Here is a 20,523-nt window from a genome sequence, read left to right as displayed (position 1 = left end):
AAAATACTCATTTTTTGCCACTTTGTTGCACAGGAGGGAGATAAAGCTAGTTTCACCAATTCCCCCACCTGAGACCCAGTACCTAGGACATAAATTTAGTTGATTAAAGTCTGACTTCAAGAGCAGTTAACATTTGATTTAGTAACATTGCCAGAGAACATGGACTTTGGAAAACCTATCACAGTGACACAAAAAATTAATTACTGGAGTTCTGAGCTTCCATCTAAAAGATTAAAAAAAAGTGTCTATTTTTTTTTGTTGCAGAGATTGAATATGAAGGTTGATCCAATTGCTAGGGGGAGCTGTAAATAAAAGACATCTAATTTTCTCCTTAAAGTGTTGTTTGGTGGGGAGTTTTCCTGTTCCACAAGGGGTCTATGGGAAGTAGGCTATGATCTTTTCTTACCTATTCATTCCACATGCACAAGTCTCAGCTATTATCAGGTTTTCTAACTTTAAGACACTTGAGTTCCACGTGAAAGAAGAGCTCAGGGGATTACTTTTGGCAGGTTTTTGGTTTGGCGTTACTTTACGTTCATTCTTGGATTGAGAGGGCTGCTAATTCTGTATGGGGATCTTCAAAGAAGCTAGGAAGCCCAGGAGGCAAGAGCCTTGATGAGCTGCCCACCTCTCATGGGGAGCAACGAAGGGTGTCAGCTTCTTAGGGTCAATGCAAGGGAGAGGCTAAAAAAAGGAAGATTTCTCTCTCATAAAAACTTCCTGTAGGCTATACGGAGGAGCTGAAGAGGAGGGGAGGTTTGCCCCCGATTCGATTCCAGGCCTCCTGCCACCTCCATTTTCCCACTCCCTTAGTGGTAGACATTTGGAAGTAGCTAGGAGCATGGCTCCCCCCTTCAGATTTTGTAAGGAGTAGAGGAGGGGAGCCCTGATTCCAAGGGTCCAGAGAGGTTCAAAGAAGTGGGACTCAATTCTTGTGAGCTGTAAGTCTGGAGCATCAGGATTCCCCTCTGAAGGGCAGTAGATGGGGACACCAATTAGCAGGACTCCTTCTCCCTGGCTTCTTACAGGTTAGCTGGATCAGGGTGACTTTCTAGCAGTTCTCAGGTGTTTGAAGGGGTCTTACGCTTAATAATTAATCAAGGAAGGTGAGGCTCCAGCCACACGTGTCAGTGATTTGAGTTCATATCCTCCAAGGAGTCCTCAGGACAAACAGGGAAGACAAACCCTGAGATTCTTGAAGCCTCTAAGACAAAACGGGAGCAAAGAAAAAAACCCAAAGCTTTTTGGAAAAAAATGAAAACAAAAATGCTGCCAATCTTCCCGGCCTCTGCAAACAAAGAAAAGGCGAAAAATTCTCCTCTTTTCTGAAGTTGTCCACAAGAGACTTGCTTAACATGATCTGAAGTTGTTTTTCAGTTGCTTATGACTATTTGTACCTAAATATATAAGCACAAAAATTCTCTCTTAGAGAAGATGAGTTATGTGCTAAGCTTGGAGGTTTTGTTCAGTCACACTGAGTTCCTTGCAATCCAAAAAGCCCCCAACCCTACAATTATTTTTTTTAATTTAAACTTAAATTAGTGTACTCCTACCCAGTCTGCTGCACAGTAATACACATTTCTACAGTTCAAGAAGGGCTGAATGATTTTCTAGCTCATATTCATCAATCACAGTGCACCGAGACCAGGTCTGGGAAGTTTCAGCCCAAACAGAGATCTGTTGTAATTGCTAAACTATGTGCAACAGAGATAGCAGTAACCACCTAGGGACAGTGACATCTTTCTGCTCAAAAAATGTCCAAAGCCAAGATTTTGTAGATAAGATTTGCACAATCCCCTGAAAGAGCTTTTTCTTCTAAGTACAAATCCTCTCCACAGGAGCATACATCCCTGCTAAAACCATTCCGGTCTCCTAACAAGTTGCCAGCTGCAGAACAGGATCCCAGGGTCAAGACCCACTGAAATCACCAGGGGCCCTTGTGTGAACATAGGAATGTTTTTAAGCCAGAAGGGACCGCTATGATCAGCCAGTCGGCATGGCACAAAGCAAAGGACCTCACCCTGTGCTTCCTGTATCAAGCCCATCATGTCTAGCTGGAAGGCAGATTCTGAATCAAGATTGGATGTCCTTCTAGCACTCTTAGCAATGCAGACCTTACACACATGGTTCCAGAGGTTTTCCGCCCTCCCTGCTAAGAAGCTGTGTCTTCTTCCTGGTTGGAATTTGTCTAACTAAGATGCAGGATCTTGCAAAGAAGGGATACTCCAGACACCACTCCTGTACAGTAAGGTGCCACTTCTGGAAAGGCTAAATATATGTTGGCTGTACATGGTATGAATGCATATCTGGTGCTGTTATGTATCTGTGTACTGTAGTATCAGGCTAGCAGCCCATCTAACTATGATAGTAGCCAGTAGTACCTACTTCATAGTAAAGTGCAAAAAGTTCCTAAATTGGTCAATCATGGAAAAACTGGCTCAGAGGAGAGGATTTTCCTAGCCATCCTTTATGAGGTAGGGGGTCAGGAGTTCTGGGTCCTATTCCCAGTCCGTCATGTAACTGTAGACAGGTCGTGCTACCTTTCTGTGCCTTGGTTTCTCCATCTGTAGAACAGGGATGTTATTTATGCCTTATAAAACTGTTTGGATGAAAACTGCTATCTAAATGCCTGAAGAGGCTTTCAATCCACAACATTGTGGAAAGACCCTTTAAAACAGACTGCTGCATCATTCCATGACATGTTTTGATTTGAATCAAAACAGTAACAACACTTAACAATTTATTCTGCTGGTCAAGGTGGTGTTGGGACTTAGAAACAAAAATCACAGATTCTCCAGAAACACTGGGAGGAAAAAGGATTGCTGGGTCTGCAGTATGCCTGTGATCTCCTTCCAGATTCACGCAGTGGCAATGAAAAGGCTCTTTGGAAGCATTAGCATGAGCTATTGCTACTGTCACTCCAGTTCAGCGACAGAGCACACAGCAAGGAAAGGCTAAATCAGGAACTGGCTACCCCTGGCACACGTGCCAAAGTATGGCACGTGAGGCCATTTTCTTTGGCACGCCACAGCTGACCCAGACTCTGGGCAGCTTCTGCCAGCAGTTGCCCAGAGCTTGGGCCAACTGCAGCTGGGAGGCTGCAAACAGCTGCATGGGGCTCTGCAGCCCCGGCACCAGTTCTGTGGCTGCAGCAGCTGTGTACGCACCTCTGGGCACATGGCTGGGAAGGGGCCTGGGGCAGTGCAACCCACAGGCACCTGTGCAGCTGCTGCTGCTGCTGCCACCATGGAGCCAGTGCCTGCGGAGCCTGGCACAGCTGTTTGCAGCCTTCCAGCTGTTTGCTACAATTGCCCAGAGCCTTGGCCAGCTGTGGAAGACAGCCAGGAGGCTGCAAACGGCTTTGCTGGGCTCCACAGTCCCAGCACTAGCACCATGACAGGGTTGGGTGCACATGCAGATTGCAGCACATGGCAGAGAAGTGGCTGGGGCAGTGCAACCATGGCTCTTCCCCCACCATCTGCCTGGAGGCACATGCACAGCTGTCACAGGGTCAGTGCTGGGGCTGTGGAGCTGGCACAGCTGTCTGCAGCCTCCCAGCTGCCTGCTACAACTGACCAGAGCTGCAAACTGCTGCACTGGGCTCTGGAGCCCTGACACTATGGGGGTGGCAGGTGCACACATGGCTTGCAGTGAATGGCGAGGAGGAAGGGGCTGGGACAGTGCAACCCTGGCCCCTCTGCTGCCGTCCACTAGGAGGCATGAATGCAGCCACCACCAGCAATGAGGATTGGGCCCCTTGTGGTTCCCCCATCTCTGGCATGCCAAATCAAGGGGCGGGTGGAAGTTGAGGTGATTTTGGCACTCTGCCCAAAAACGTTGCTGACCTCTGGGCTAAATGTATGTCGGCCGTACATGGTATGAATGCATATCTGGTGCTGTTATGTAACACTACAGCGTGGGACAATGAAACTGATCAGACTGGATCAGACTGGTGGCCCATCTACCTGTGATAGTCAAGCTAGATGACCACAAAGTCAAGTGGTGGGAAAGGAGCTGGCAAGGGACAGGATGGAGTTAAGAGGCCACATTCCCTTCCCACTCACTCTACCTGGTCCAGAGCACCCTAAACAATCGCATGCTAGTTGATGAATATGCAGGGTGGAGTGTGGTGTCGCTCCCTTACTCACCTGCTGGGAAAAGGGCTGTGAAGCTGTAAAGCTTTGAGAGAATGCTCCAAGGTCTTCAGATGGAAGATGCACTGTTGCAACAATTAACAATCATTAGCTGTACATTGTTTCCCACTCTACAATATATGGACAGTATGGTGATTCCCAGCCTCAGGGACATGAGGGAGAAGGCCATCTGTCTTAAGCACCTGACACAGCCCCAAAGCCAGATGAATGTATCCCAGAGGCAATTTACCTGGTTGTTTCACTGTGACTGTTGTCAGCCCAGAGAGATCTTCTGCTCGCTTATACCACCGGTCGCTGGGATCCAGCAGCCACTCCTCCACCCTGCAGTCATAGGCCCCACTATCCCGCACAGTTGCATTCTGGATAGTGAGAAGGTACAGGCCAGGAGAAGGGCTCTCTAAATGCAGCCTGTTCTTCAGGTCACTCAGTGCTGCCAGGTCCCCATACTGCAGGGTGGCCTGGTGGTTCAGACGAGCCACTGTCTCTTTCTCCGGGTGTCCAGACTTCCACACGAACCATTCCACAGAGAGCTGGGAAGAAAAGCTGGTTCGGTTGGTGACCAGGCACTCCAGTGTCACCCACTGGTTTTCCAGAATGGTGAGGTTCTTCTGGGTCTGGTTCACTTGTAGGTGGTTATCTAAGAAAAGAAGCAAGGAAAAGGGAAAAAAAAGCAATTACATGACTGCAATGACCACAGTCCTTCCTCCGGCTGAATACTTCCCATGTCATACTTACAGGGACACCACCACTCATGTGATTTGTTTTGTTAAGCATCTATCACAACCTTGGGCACAGTCAAAAAAAATAAGGAAGGCTTGGATTTTCAAAAAAGCCTAGGAAAATTAGCTCAACTCTCAAGGAAACATAGGCACTGAAAACCTTTACATGCCTTTGAAAATCCTTGACTAAATAAGTCGGAAAGCGCCCATTTACCCCAGCATATGAGGACATGGAAGTGTGGCAGACACCACAATCCCCTAATAGGATTTGAAGATTCCAAATGCAGGGACTAGACTATTTGGGGTTGAAGGAGGTCACGCTTCGTGTGGCTATCACTGGATTGGGAAGTTTCCCTATATTTGACCTACAACTTTGTAGACATGCAGAGGATGGCTACAGTCAGCTCTTTAACACAGAACAGGTGCATCCTAGACTACCTAGCAAACTGGCCATGCAACCCAGGGCTGGGCTTCCTTCACCCAGTACACATCTTGACACTACCAAGCAGAAATTCATGCCAAAGGATCTTCCAAAGTACTGAATGTGCAAAACGGAAGTGATGTAAACATGGTGGTTGGTAAGAACCCCCGCAACATGCATCAGTCCCCCTCCTCCCTAGTCACTCTTTGAAGTCTGTGCTTCTCCAGACCACAGTCTAAGGATTTGTGCAGTGTTGGCAACAGCTGTGACTGGTGACCTTCCGACCCCACAAGCCATATGCTCTAACCCAGGGGTTGGCAACCTACAGCCTTCAGGCCAAATCCAATCCATGAAGCCATTGATTTGGCTTGCAAACGTGGGGCTTTTGGTGGTGGTGGGCTTCAGCAGTGGTCTCCCTGCAGCAGCATGGGTTGAGAAAAGTGGCGGCTACAGGAGCTGTCCCTGTGCTGTTGCGTCAAGGGGAAAAGAAACAGTGGCGGTGGCAGGGGCTGCCTGGAACTGGAGTATGCCATCCATCCCACTTCCTGAAAAGGATGCCAACTGCTGCTCTAACCCACGCCTATGTAACTAAACAAGGCACCATCTAGCAGAGTAGCTGGTGATGGGCTATCTCTGCTGTAGGGTAACAGACTTCGTCCTGCCCAGGCCCAGCCTCCTGGAATGAGAGGACTGCAAGCTGCACACACCTATGGCATCTTTTCCAGCCCTGCTGGCCCCCTCCTCCACTCCCAAATCCCTGAATGTTCTTCCCTGCTGCAGGCATCTAACCCACATAGGGTGCATGCCACACCTAGCAATCTGTTTGGGCATGGCAAGTTTCCTCTGAGAAAGCAGCACCCATAATACACCTCTGGAGCAAGGCATAGTTAGGGAAAATGGCTAAACCTTCAACATCTCTCAGAAATAACAAGCCTCTGTGGCCCATACAGGTGTAGTAGAGAGAGATGCATTTCCCATGTAATTCAGTCCAGCCTTATTTCTTCCATTTCCCAAGTCTGCCAATGCCACCCTCTGCCATGGAAACCACCAGCAGAGTAGATTTCTCCCTCCCTGGCACCCACCTCATTAAACTCATTACTCGCATCTCTTATGCAGAGTGCAAGGGAACAGAGACCATACTTCTCACACCTGCCGGGATATAGACAGAGTAAAATCAAACTGCATGAAAAAGTTCTGCCATCTGCAGAGCTTTCCCCCCAGCACATGAACTCAATCAGCTCTCACTCAGTTTTCCACTAGTTGCTGCTCCAGCTGCATGACAATGTCTCAAACAGACTCCCTCTTTGCTCCTGCAGAACCCCTCCTCCCCATGCTGAAGGAGGCTCAGGCTAAATAACCAAAAACTGCTGGTTAAGATGAACATACAAACTTCAGTCATGGGCTAGCCAAACCTAGCCTGAACCCGACTACCTTACCTAGGCAAATCAAAAGCCTGAGAGATGGAAAAACATCCTTAATTTCTTCTCCATTAAGACCTGCCCTGCTAGAGCTGCCAGTCCCTGCTGTCTGCCTCAGCAAGGGAGACTCATCTTTTAGCAGTCCTCAACTCATTTAATACACCACCCAACCTCTCCATGGCCATTCTTTCCCCTTTTGTTCTCTCTCTGCCCAGTCCAGCACATGGATAGCATCAGTCATTCCAGGTGTGAAGGAAGCAGGCCCTGGATCTACCATTTCACTGCACAGGCAGGAGAATGAATTACCTATATGCAGAAATGCCCAGGTCAGAGGCTAAATGTGTACTGTCCCAACCTGAATAGAGGAGACATCCCATACCAGCACTCAAGAGCATGGTGCAGGCAGCCACCCAGCAGCCAACAGCCAGAAAGGGGACAACTAAGTGAATGGAGAAGGGAAGCTTGCCCTCCCAGCTTAAGGGGCAAGGCGTTTGCTGTGAGGTGAGGGAGGAGCAACAGGACCCAGTTGGGGGACAAATGCTTGACAGATATGGGAGGAATGGTTTGGTTCAAATCTCTCCTGTGGGGAGAAGTTCGGGTCAGCTGGAGTTCTTGGGAGAAATGATCTGTGGTGAGAGGGGGTGAGAGGTATGTTTCTTCCATGCACCACCAGGACCTGCTCTGGCAGCATCCTCCCAGGGTGCTGCATGTTACCTGGCTGCTTGATTGTGACTTCGGTTCGCCCAGACACCTCCTCAGCCAGCTTGTACCAGGCATGATTGGGACTGAGCAGCCACTCCTCCACGTGGCAGTAGTAGCTGCCGCTGTCGCTGACCTCGGCCCGCTGGACGGTAAGGCTGAAAAGCCCGCCAGAGGAAGACCGCTCAAATTGCAGCCTCCCCCTCAGGCCCTCCTCCTCAGCGTAGGTGCCGTACTCAAAGGCAGAGCTGTGGGTGGTCTTCAAGATGAGCTTGCCATCGGCATCAGAGGGCTTGTGGACATACCACAGCACAGCAAAGTGAGAGTCCGGGCTGGTCTGGGATTTCACGGAGCAGTTCAGAGGGATGGGCCTGTTCTCCACCAGGGTGATGCTCCGCTTTGATTTGCTGACCTGCAGCTTGGTCACTAGATCGACAGGCAGGGGAGAGGAAGAGAAGGAGGCACATCATTAGTACAATGAAAGAAATCCAGGGGTTACGAGATGACGGAAATAGCCCTCCAGCCCATGCACTGTCATACTCACTCTGCCTCAGATCACATCATACAAAACTAAACAAAACCCTCGATCCACAGGAAATTCAAGTCCCCTTTTCCTCCCCAGTGTATCCTTGAGTCCTCCCTTGAGGTCTGGCTTCTCACAGGAAACTCAGGTCTCATTAAAGGGCCCCACCTTAATCCATCCAGATGTGAAGCATCCGGCTGAGCAGGGCAGTCACACCAAACACTGGCTCTCCAGTGCTCATTTAGCAGCATCACGTCTGCTAAATGACTTTTTCCACCATTAAACTATGCTTGTTCTAGCCTAAGCTCCTGTGCTGCTGACCCTACCCCACTGCAGCCATCTCAGGGAGATCTGACATCCTGGACAGGGAGGAGCCACACAGATAGGGACATTAAACGTGTGCCATTTGAGAAACAGATGCTGAGATGGAACGGAGCTGGCAGGCACGTGATAGTTAGAAGATGGCAGGGCTGCCTGTGGTAATTCTAGACCCAGTCCTATCACAGACTTGCTACATTAGACTGGGCAAGCCAAAGAAACCTCGTCTACTCTCAGCTTCCCACCATTGCTTCTACCAGTTAAGCTCCCCGGCAGGAGCTGAGATGGAAGCAGTGGTACATGGAAAACACAGCAGCCACTGTGTTTAGGGCTGCCCTGAGCAGGTTTAAAACTCTGATGCCCTCTTTGTGCAAGGCCGGTAATCAGATCTACCTCAGATTTCTGCACTGGGGGCCCAACTAGATCTCAGGGTGCATACACTGAACAAGGTCAAGCTCATAAGTACTCAGGCTGGAGCTCTCTGGTCATGGTACAAGTTGGTACTTTAAGCTGGTGGCACCTCCTTCACTGCCCGGTCAGCACTGAGCCAGTAAACTCCACAGCTGGATGCATCATCTCTCAGATCAATGATCCTGATCCTTTATAACAGGTAATCCTAATGCTGGAGAAAAGCTTTATCGAGTTCTCAGCAGTCAGGAGAGTTGTAGTGCTGGACACTGATATTACAGACCAGATCTAGTTCAGGTAATTACAATCGCTACCTAAGCTTCACTTGCAGTTTCTATTGCCTTCGTCATCTCCTGGACAGCTGTAGAGAGCTGTTGTGCAATGTAACAACACCACTGCGTCTCAACCGCCAGAAGAGGGGGGATTTCAGGACTGCATGGCAGGACGGCAGCATGCACACAGCATATAGAGTTAGTATACACATGCTGATAAGAGCCGGCAACTCTATTTATGACATTTATAAAGCACTTCGGGGATGGGAGATACTAGAGAAATACAGGAAGGGATTTGCTGGGTTCCATCCCTGTCCAGGCAGCTATGCAGTTTTATACACCTGACAATTTGTCCCACAAGCTCTATTCACCAGAATACGATGGTGCTGCTTCGCTATTGCTGAAGAGAGAGGAGTACCTTATTTTGCCTTACAATTTACTTCAAAAGTCCGTTGCATTCTCCACTCCCCAATGCCTGCCAGCCAAGCAGAGTATGTCTCTGATGTGTGGAGGAGGCCAAGGAGAGAAGAGGCCCAGATCAATGGCATCAAATGCAAGAAAGAGGCTCCCTTGACAGTGACGCTTTTCTGCTCTAATCTAGCATCTGAGGATATGCATCTTGGTAACACATTAAAAGTTCCCCTGAAGCCTGTATTGCCTTTGGCTTTAATCAGTATGCTAATAAAGGCTAGATACCAGGGTAAGCATGCTGAGAGGGGGCGTGGAGGGCAGGGGAGAAACTCCTGGTTTTGCTCTTTGGGGACCTGAACTTAACAGGAAGCTTTAGGCTCACACTGTTGTGTTCTTCCTAACCCCCTTGCACCTCCCCTGCCCCTTGCCCATTTTGGGGCAACAGCCTGAGACACCAGACAGGTTGCACTCAAACCCACTACACTGCTTTGATTCATTTCAGGGGAAAAAATGGTTATTCTGAGCCTTCTCCAGTCCTCCAACTCCCTGGGATAAAAAAAAAAAAAACAATAAAAAGGGAAGGCAATACTCAGTAGCTCTATTTCTCCCCCGGTGCCCCCCTTGCCAAACAGTTTATTTTTAATTGGTACTGGATTATTTTCTGCAACTGTTGCTAAGGAAACCTCAGTTGCTATAGTGACTGTATATGTTAAGTTAGTAGCCTATATCTATTAAAATGCACCATATACCCATGCTGTGTGCACAGTGGGGTTATACTCTTGTCTATACACAGACATACTCTGAGCATATATTCTGTAGCTATATCTAGCAACATGGAAAGGAGGAGAGAGAGGTTTAAGAATCCCTCCCAATTTTCTTCCCATATTACAGCATTTCAAGGAGATGAGAACAATTGGGTAGACAGACACGGGATGTTTTAAAACCCAGTACTTCTGGGTAACAGACCTGGGTCCTGCATATGCAGTGCCTGCAGGACTTATTCCACTCCTGGACCATAGGCAGGTATGCACATGGGTACCCTGACACTACCAAGCATTGGGAAACACCACAATGATTGTACCTGCTGCTCCACAACCATGTCCCTTTTCTAGGGCCCGGCCTATTCTGGCAAAAGTCTGACCCTTATATTATCAGAGGCCCAAGAGCTTAACTTCACCCTTGGCAGCAAGAGCATAGGCAAGGCTTAGAAGTTTGTATCACCACATCATCTCATTGTCCCACAAGTCCATCCGATCCTTGCAGCCTCTACAGTTTCCAAAGCTGCTCAGAGTTTGATCACCTGGCACGCATTCGGAAATGATAAGGACTCGTCTTTGATGGAGCATGTGCAGCCTGCAATGTCTCACACACCAAGCCTCCTCTAGGTTAGGAAACACCTGGGTTCAAAGACGTACTTGTTATCTAATCTCACATGACCTGTTTTCCTAGTTTAGGCATGCCCTTGGAAAGCACCAACTCTGCTCTTGTCCCAGAAACCTAGAAGCTGTACACACCATAGGCTGAGCGCTTCCCTCCACATGTTTCTGGTATCAGACAACAGCAACAGCTCAGTTCAATCTCTGATGCAGGATATGACATCTCCCCCCTATGCTCTCTGGTAAGCATAAACAGAAAGCACTACAGGGTGTTACTGAAGGATTGCACCTGCCACAGGTGCACAGAAGGCAAGATCCACAGGGTGCCTTTTGTACCCAAAATACTTTTCTAATGGCCACAGCTCTGCAACAGCTGACAGAGTAGATTGGAAGGTGATGGTCCAGAGCACTGTGGAGTTCTGGCTCTTTCAGATGTGGAGGTAGGGGAGTGGCTATTTCAATACAGAATGGGCTTTTGTTGTTTCCAATGAAACTTTACAGTTCATCTTTCCCCATTTCTGTGCGTCACTGAAGTTGCATGGGCTCCAGCTTGTGCTCCAGCTGGTGTAGTAGGTGAGCTGTGGGTGCAAGCTGTGGGTACATTTCACATGCTAACCCCTGAAATCTTCAAATACTGGCCCCCTCCTGCCTTCAGAGGGTGATGTGCCTGAATAGGAAGCCAACAGAGGGTTTGGATCTCAAATTCAAAGGTGAGGCAGTCTCCCTGGGGCTATGCTGCATCGTACTGTGAAACCGCACCAGTTACGAGTGTGCTAGGAAGAGACAACCACATGGCACTCTCTGATAAGCTGTCAAGAGACCAAAGCTCTTGTAATAGGCCCCAGAACATCTGCTTGGAAAACAAGTGTAGGGATGTGTGTGTCATTGTATGCATTATCTGCAAACACCAAATAATCTCTGCAATGTTTCCTAATTCCCTGGAGGGCATGAGGAAAGAGGACAGATGCCCTCACACACTAATCCTGGTTGCATATATGACTCCAGGGCACCAGTTACACTGGCAAGGAAACCATTTTACATGTATCATGGTAAATCCAATTCTGCTAGCATAACCACCACTGGCTGGCACAACAACGCAAAGCATGTGATGTGTGAATTAAGTGCAGTTGTGTTTGATCAGATATGCTCCCACTCGGTTCTGGTGTGGAGTTAACGTAAGGGCTAACAGCATAAAGAAACACTATAGGACCACGCAGCAGTAACCTTATCCAACTCAGCTTGCAAGAGGAGCTGAGGGAGGTTAAATAGATGGAATTTGGCCAGGACACTAGGCCAAACGTGCCTACTCTTGTCACAACTATTCCAGAGGGACTTGTATAAACACAAAGGGGCAGCATTTGGCTGAGGGGTTTGTTCATGAGACTGATGTCTAGCACCCAGCATCCTTTCACTGATTCCATCTGAGGCCATTGCTTCAGTGGCAACTCACCAGGAAGCCACCTTGCCCTGAGACACCTGCCTAACTCTTCTCAGTGTGACAGGACTACCTCTGAGCCTGCTTAGCTTGGTTAACTAGCCAGATCAGAGCACTAGGTAGTGTGACTGCAGATGTACCATAAGCTCACACCACAGAACTGGGGGTGGGGGGATCACTCCTTTACCTGAAGCCACTACATAATTGATACAGGCACAAATATACCAGGGTAAGTAAGTTTCTGGAGGCAGGGAGTCTAGTGATTACAGAGAGAGGTGATTCAATTCACAACTTTTCTACTAATTTTGCATTAAGTTAACCACTTAACTCCCATTCCTCAAACCAGGGGTACAGCACACCTGCCTGGGTAAAGCACTTTAAGACCCACAGATAAAAGCAGGTCACAAACCAGGGAAGTCTTTATTAACCTGCTTACATCCTTTTCCTTGAACCTTTTGTTGTAGGCTAAGAAAACTTAATAGCAGATTCCCGATCAGGGCATGCTGCATGTATGAAGGAGGCTGCTTTTCTTCCAAAAGTTTAGGGACCATGATAATTAGTGGTGCTGAAGACACCCACAAAGAGGCATCCTCGTTTAAAGAAACTGGAGGGGAATTCAGCTAAGAAATGCAAACATATGCATGGTCCTGGGGTGGGGATGAGGGGCGCATTGGTAAAAGAAATGTGTTGTAGTACCAAGGCCAGCCCAGGGAGTCCCACAGGAAGTCTCTCACCCATGTGGGGAGGGGAAGGAAAGAAGTCAAGGGCTGCCTTGTCCCACTTTGAAGCTTCTCACCCTCTCGGGAGTGCTCCTTCAAACAGTCTCTCCTGGAGAGAACTTATGAAATATTACACGGTTTCCCCAGCAATTGCCCTAGTTTCTAAAGCCTCTGACAGAATTTAGCTGTTTTGATGTGAGAGAGAAAAGGGGAAGAGAAGTGGAGGAAAAACAAAACAAAAAACAAAGGGAAATTGTGCCGTACATGCTCATACAAGGTTGAGCCACCAATAGAAATGCAATTGCACAAACTCACGTTTCTAATGCCCCAGGGGCTCATGATTAAATTATTACAAATAGGATTGTTTGTGGAGCTAGGTCTCTCCTGGGAGTGCTAGCTAGCCCATCACAAAGGGTGACAGTCAGACATATGGCCTGTGGGGCCCCAAAGCTGATGAAGAGGGCTGGGGAAGCACATGGGCTGTGAACTGCCTCCCAGAGACCCCAGGGAGAAGGAATGGGCTTGGAGATGCACTGCTCCCATGGAAAGACTGAGATTCAAGGCAGGTGAGACAGTAGTCACACTAAGGGGGCTCCCAGATCTGCGGGGGCTCAAGGAGTCCTTGTGCCCAAGGCTTGGAAGAACTCTCATTGCCTCCTTTGCTGATGCTGCAGACAGTGCCATAGTCACACTTTCCTAATTTAGTCATCCTCCTCCCTCCAGTGAACTAGTCAATTCAGGGGGCATTTTGGGACTCAAGAGTCCTGGTTCTATTCTCTGTCCTGCTACAGACTTGGACAGGTCACTCATTGTCTCCCATTTTGGGAAGGAGGATTCCTCTACCTGACAAGCAGAGATGCCTAAAAGTCCAGGAGGTCAGATCCTGTAGCAATGGGAGCCATGTATGTAAAAGATAGTTCTTGCCTCAGAACAGGCAGCAGACAGGCAGATGGACTGATTAGTTGGTAGGATGGAAATCCACTGGGATAGCTGACACGGCAATACAAATGAGCAGGGATCAGAAAAGGGTAAATGAAGGGTCTGGCAGCAGAAGGGCATGGGCAGGTTGAGGCACTTTGTGGAAGAGGGTGGGGACAGGAAGCAGTTCTGTTGGAAGGAGGAGGGAGCAAGGAAGAGCTGAGAGTTCAGAAGGAGCTTCTTCAAGGGTTGAGCATCAAATAAAAATCACAATGAAGCGAAGGCAGAGATTTCAATACCAGGGCAAGCTCCCTCGAGATCCTGGGAACATGGTATCTCAGCTCCTGCTCCTGTTATTCTCTTTTAATAGAACACAATTCCTGCAGAAACTGGATTAGCACTGCTACAAATTGCATTAGCCAACATGGGAGGATGGCTTGTGCAATGAAAGCATGAGCACGGGAAATAGCATTAGGCTCTGCCTGCTATTATTACTGCCATTATTAACTTGTCACTTTGCTGTAGTGTTCCTATAACAATGAATTATTGCCTGCAAACAGGCCAACATGATTGAATTACTGGGGAGAGCAGCTCCTTGGAAAAGTAAGGTGGCATTAACTCTTTCAGGGAATCACTCCATTGCTACCTCTCCTGTAGGAGACCGAACCCCTGTAGAAAGTAGCTTGACCAACAATTCTGGCTTTCAGCAATGCTGGTTTCAGAACCATTCTCTTAGCAGCATTCTCCCCTGTGGAGGTGGTGAGTTTAGCACCCACCACCCTGCGCTGCACAGGAGATGCATCCCTCCCTACTGACAGAATCAGCATTGGTATTCCATAGGCAGGCTGTCTTCACCTACCCCCACTGATGCTGCATTTGTGGGTTTCATGCTGTCCCTCTCAATGGCCCTGGGTTGGTAGGAGCAACTGGAGTTGACCATCTCCCCTGCAGCTCAGTTATTCAATTAAGCTTTAATATTTCCTCTAACCGGGATGCTCACAAGGCTTATCCCCCACAATGGACCAGTGCTCCCACGTATGCAGCACATATAATACTCGCAATCGCAAAGGCAGAATGGCTGGAATGCTCCCAGACCTGTCAGGAACAATCCTAGGACGGACAAATGTACTCCACTCACTTGAGAGAAAGAGAGAGAGAGAGAGACACTCAAGACCAACTGACATGCCTAAAACAGTTTGCCCCCACCAGACGATACACTCTGGAAACCTTACTGCCTGCCCAATGTAGCCATACAAGTAAGATACTTAAGTACATATGTACATACCAGGCTTACCACAAGATCAGATCCCCAGCTACCCACACCTCTGCTTTGCACCATTAAATACAGACATAAGCACTGTTAGTCTCTCAGAAATGAACTGTTTTCCATTATACAAAACATTATGCTACCATTTGGGAAATTTTAGTTAAAAGTCCTCTCTCTCGGGTCTTTGCTGCAGAACTGTCACAAAGTGAAATAACTCTCTCTCTCCCCAAAACCCATCATAACCCTGAAAATTCCAGCAGAACCAGTAAAGTCCAGAGCAAAAATCCTTGCACTATCTGTGAAGGCCTCTTTCAGTTCCAGAGGCCTTGAAAAGCACTCACAATATTGGGGACAGGCATATTACTGATATTCCAAGACCCATCCCCTGCATCCCACACCTCAGATCTACTTCTTGGTTCCATGATGGCTTGGGCCATCGCTCCACGAGAGTTTGCTGGAGTTTCTTCCAGAGCCCACTCATAGCTTGTCCAGAAGGATGCCCTCAAGAGTGATGGAAGGACTTCCTCTTCACCTATTGGGGTGAGAGGGCTGCCTTTACAGTTGTGACTGAAAGTAATTTGCAGTCGAAAAGACAGAAACAGCCTTCACTTTTGGCTAGCCTGCTATCCTCCCCAACCCACCAGGGATCCTGCAGAACTGCTGCCCAGCCCTATGTTCAAGATAGATCCCAAAGCTACACAGTGGATTATAGCTTATGCATGTGATACACATGTGCACACACATATACACACAAGCGCGTGCAGTGGATAACTGCCTACCAGCTTTCCATTTACACAGGATGTGGACATCTATTCCGTGGGGAAACAGACTGACATCCTCCATGCACTTCACAGAGATCACTAAACAGCTATTGGACAGTAAACAACTTTTATTGTTTGCCTTGACGAGGTCTGAAAAAGGTGAGCTAGAAAGGGTTTTTTCACCTTTATAAAACCAAGACAACATGTGCCTGGCAGTATAGAGGGGGCCAATGGTCAAGTGCAAAGAGTGGCAAGAATGCAGTGATCACGGCACTGGATGAGATGCTACACATTCTCTGATCGGTGAATGCCTCAGTCAATCCTGTCTGGAAAAACAGAAGGTTCCTAGAAAAGCAGAAGCTGAACTTTTCTGGAGGGAAGCAGTCACCAAACATTAAAAGTTGAGGACAAAATAGTTTGAGAAATTGACACAAAGTTAAAAAAAAAACAAACCAAAAAACCTCCAAAAATCCAAAGCTAAAAACAGAAGCCTTCGCGTCATATCAAAACCTGAAATAACTCTAATATAAAGGCCATGGGAAAAGATTGCCAGCACAAGCTGTATCTGCCGTCAGAAAATAATATACGGCTCACTGATCACTTGTAAATTAAAATATGGAGATGGAAAAGCTGGAAGAGAGACTCTGCATCAAGCACCAGACAGAGAATTAAAATAAGATAAAAAAATCGCACACTGAACTAGTTAATCAATGGCTCATTAAAAAGACTTCAAATACAGTGCTGGCACAACTGAAAAAATAATTCAAATCTATGGAAAGGGCAAGTTAAAAACATGTGCACATGTGGCACTCCCCCCTCCCTCTCAGAGCATCAAGACAAGCAAGCATTAGGTGCAAGACACGGAAGGTGATAGCACCTATCTACTCAGCACTGGTCAGGCTTCATCTGGAGTACTGTGTGCAGGTCTAGGCTCCACATTTTAAAAAGGACATGGAGACGTTAGGGAGGGTCCAGAGGCAGGAAGTTAGAGAGGGTCCAGAGGGTCCATTTAAGGGCATGGAAAGGAAGTCATATGAGGAACTAGGCTGAAGGAGCTAGGCATGTTCACCTTGCAGAAAAGATGCTTAAGAAGGGACATGATAGCAGCCTTCAAATACTTAAAGGGCTGCCAATAAAGAAGAGGGAAAGCACCTTTTCTCTCTTGCTGCAGAGAAGATGACACAGACCAATGGCTTGAAGTTGCAGCAAAGTTTAGGTTGGATATCCAGAAAAACTTCTTCACTGTTAGAAAAGGGAGGCAGTAGAATCAACTGTCTAGGGAAGGTGTTCAAGAAGGGGTTGGACAGCCACTGGTCAAGGATGGTTTAGGCATAGCTATGCCTATGTTCTACCATGGGTATTTCCCATACTTCTGGGTTTTGCTGGTTGCCCTTGCATCTGCCTCTGCCCCTGCCTTTTGTTTTTAAGTCTTTCTGGAGGCACTGGGTATTGGCTACAGCCCCGGCTGGGAACTTTGCCTGGGGTTTACCAATGCTCCTACTAGGAGGTTCCTGGCTAGACGGTCTTGCCACAATGCTCAGGGGCAGACTGATCGCCATATTTGGGGTCAGGAAAGAATTTTACCCCATAGTCAGATGGGTACAGATTATGGGCATTTTTGCCTTCCTCTGCAGCAGGGGGCATGGCCTTCTACCTGGGACCTCCTGAGCACATATTGATAACATTTTATAGAAGCACAACATTGGTTGTTGTGGTTCCCCTGCTTTACTTGTGGCAGGTTAAGGTGTCAGGTCTATGTTGTGACAGGTTTGTCACTATTCTTATGCAGAGTTTAGATTATGGGTTGTTTGGTATGGTTTGGATAAAGATGATCCTGCCTCAGGCAGGGGGTTGGATTAAATGACCTCTGGAGGTCCCTTCCAGCCCCACTTCTCTGACTCTGAGCCCCCCCCCAACAAACTAACTCCCCGATTTCATTTGAGAGAGTCTCCCTTGATAACCACAATCCTAACGGGAATCCAAAAGGGTGCCCCATCACCTGAGTGTGCATGTACACTCGCAAACACTTTCATGTGCACATACATTCAGGTGACTCATACTTTCCCTCTTCTTTATTGGCAGCCCTTTAATTACCTGAAGAGTGGTTCTGAAGAAGATGGAGCTAGGCTAGATTGTTCCCAGTGCTGACAGATGACAGAACAAGGAGTGATGGTCTCAAGTTGCAGCAAGGGAGGTTTAAGTTGGATATTAGGAAGAATTTTCTCATTAGGAGGGTGGTGAAGCACTGGAACAGGTTCCCTTGAGAGGTGGTGGACTCTCCATCCTTGGAGGTTTTTAAGACCTGGCTAGACAAAGCTTTGACTGGGATGATCTAGTTGGGGCTGGTCCTGCTTTGAGCAGGGGGTTGGACTAGATGCCCTCCTGGGGTCCCTTCCAGCTCTAGTTTTCTATGAGACTGTGATTCTAAGTCGTGTAACTGGCTGCTTGCTATAACTGCGCTTTGATTTGCAAACGCAAGCAATTCCAGCAGCTGCCTTTTAACGTGGCTTCACCTGGCTGAGTTGGATTGACAGTAAAAGCTGTTACTGTAGTGAGAAAACACCTTAGCATTACACAAATAACTGAGGAGTTTTGGGTACCTAGGCAGATCCTCACTTCAGCCTTGATGAGACTGCAAGGTCTCCTGTGCTTCCATCCAAGTTCCCCGCATTTTATTATCTCAGCAGCTCATTTATGGAGGCATCTCCAGCATGTAACATATACCTACAGGCATGCACCTCCCCGCGATAGGTTTCTCAGAAAGGAACCAATGGAAACCCAGGAAATACCATGCAAGGGTCCTCTGAATTAGCCGTCTTGCTGTACTGAATAAAATGGAGGATGAGAATAAAAAAAGAGAGAGGTGTCTAAAATTAAGCTTCTAAATTCATATTTACACCAACAGGTATGGAAACCTGAGTTGACGTACCTATTTTTATACAACCTGGACTCAGTGCCACCTGAGGCACTGCCCACATGCAAGCCCAGGAGAGACCACCAAACCAAATCAGTTCAGTCAATACTCCGGGAAGCTATACACTGGTGATTTACAGCATCCCATGTGGGGTTATTGTTCTGTCTGGATGCTCGACGCTGACCTCCAGGAGAGGGTAAATACACACAGCTTGCCTGTGAAGAACAAGAGCAGCCGTGGTGATGGTTCCTATCTGTGGGGAACATTCCAGGTGAGACAGTAAATAGAAAAGCAGAGGGAGGTCTACAGTGCAGACACCAGGGAGCAGATGTAGAAGGGAGAGAGCTCTTCCCAATAACATTATGGGTAGGGGGCAAGTCAGCCGTGTAACTTCAGGTTTACAAAGACAGCCTGAGACTCAGGGCTAATGAGTATATTTCCCACTGCCACTACCTTCATGGGGGGCATTTTAACATATCACAACCTCACTACCTCTTTGCCTGTCTTAAAAACAGGGGTGAGCTTTACCTTATACCAGGTGATGAGTGTCAAGGATTAATGTTTGTGGGGAAAAAAAACAAACCAAATAAAAACAAAAACCCTTTGAGGATGGACAGTGTCAAATATCATTAAGTGTGTAACCTTCTAAAAGCCATGGGAATAAATGGGGGAGCAAGAAGGAGGATGAAGGGCATGGAAGGAAGAAATGCAAGATGAACTTAGAAGAATTCAACACGCAAAGCCTGTGAGAAGCGGGGCTAACTGAGGAAAGGATTCTGGCTCTCTAAGTACAACCTGCAAGGAAGAGGGGAAGAAAGTACTCATTAGATAGCAGTGAGAGCAACAGAGAAATAGTCTAAATGAATGACAACCCCCTGCTCTGTTGTTTAAATAGCAGCAAGGAAAGTCAACACGAGCAGGGAAGAGAGCAGCACTGAATCAAGAGGTAGAATCCAACCCTGCAGAAATCCTTAATTGATGTCCAAATAAGCACCAGATGAACTAGACTTCCTGCCATAAGCCAAGTAGGGCATGGAGCACTGTCACACAGCATGGGGTTCCTCCACCCCCAAAAACTTGCTTCCCTGCACAAAAATATCCTGGACCCTTCCCAATAGATTAGAAACTTTCAAGTCAAATTTTGTCTGTGTGCATATTTCCCAGGTCCCTTCTCTAGTCAGTGGCAGCCCTGCAAATTGTCACTACTAATCAGAATACTGTCATACCTCGCTGTTACACAGCATTTTCCCTGGCATATCTGCACGAGGCAAATACTGTTACGTCCATTTTGCAGAGGGGGGAAAAGGAGGCACTGAAAATCATATGGCCACTGGCAGAGTTAGGTATAGAAACCCTGTCTCCTATGCACCAGCTTCTTGGCCACCCCACCTTTACTTCTGCATCTGCTGGCAGAACTTGTTCCCTTACCTGTAAGCGCAAAGTGAAGTCTCTTGTCACATACCCCACAGGATGCATCTGCAGGAGGCGTGAAGGGGTTCCAGAGGTGCAGCTGAGAAAATGACTGTATTGGGGTGTGGGGTAGCAGGTTAGGATACAGCAAAACAGGACTGGGTGGCTCATGGTAGGGAAAGGCCATTAGGAGCCTCAGCCCAGAGAGAAGAGTTAAATCTGAGAGCAAGCCAGGAAAAGAAAGCAGCTCCAGATGGCGTGAGCAGCCTGGGAGCAGAAGTCCACCAGGGATCACAGGCTGGGAGGGCTGCACTTGCGGTAGGAAATGAGGGGCATGGAAAAAAAACACAACACCCTCTGCCAAAAACAACACCCTTTTG

General features: G+C 47.7%; 1 protein-coding gene across 3 annotated transcripts in view; it reads right to left on the bottom strand.

Annotated features, from left to right (window-relative positions):
• Nucleotides 1–20,523, bottom strand: part of IGSF3 (immunoglobulin superfamily member 3) — a 154,985-nt gene that overhangs the window by 12,301 nt on the left and 122,161 nt on the right. For all 3 annotated transcript variants that reach the window (XM_014599138.3, XM_019476284.2, XM_019476283.2), the window contains 2 exons: nucleotides 7,427–7,837; nucleotides 4,384–4,791 (listed from right to left, as the gene is read on the bottom strand). In XM_014599138.3, coding sequence (XP_014454624.1) covers nucleotides 4,384–4,791; nucleotides 7,427–7,837 — 819 coding nt within the window. The remainder of the gene's footprint in view (nucleotides 1–4,383; nucleotides 4,792–7,426; nucleotides 7,838–20,523) is intronic.

The sequence above is a fragment of the Alligator mississippiensis genome, chromosome 1 (genome assembly GCF_030867095.1).
Source record: "Alligator mississippiensis isolate rAllMis1 chromosome 1, rAllMis1, whole genome shotgun sequence".
NCBI lineage: Eukaryota > Metazoa > Chordata > Crocodylia > Alligatoridae > Alligator > Alligator mississippiensis.
Note: the sequence above shows the minus strand (reverse complement) of the source record. Positions and strands in the feature narration are given on the sequence as shown.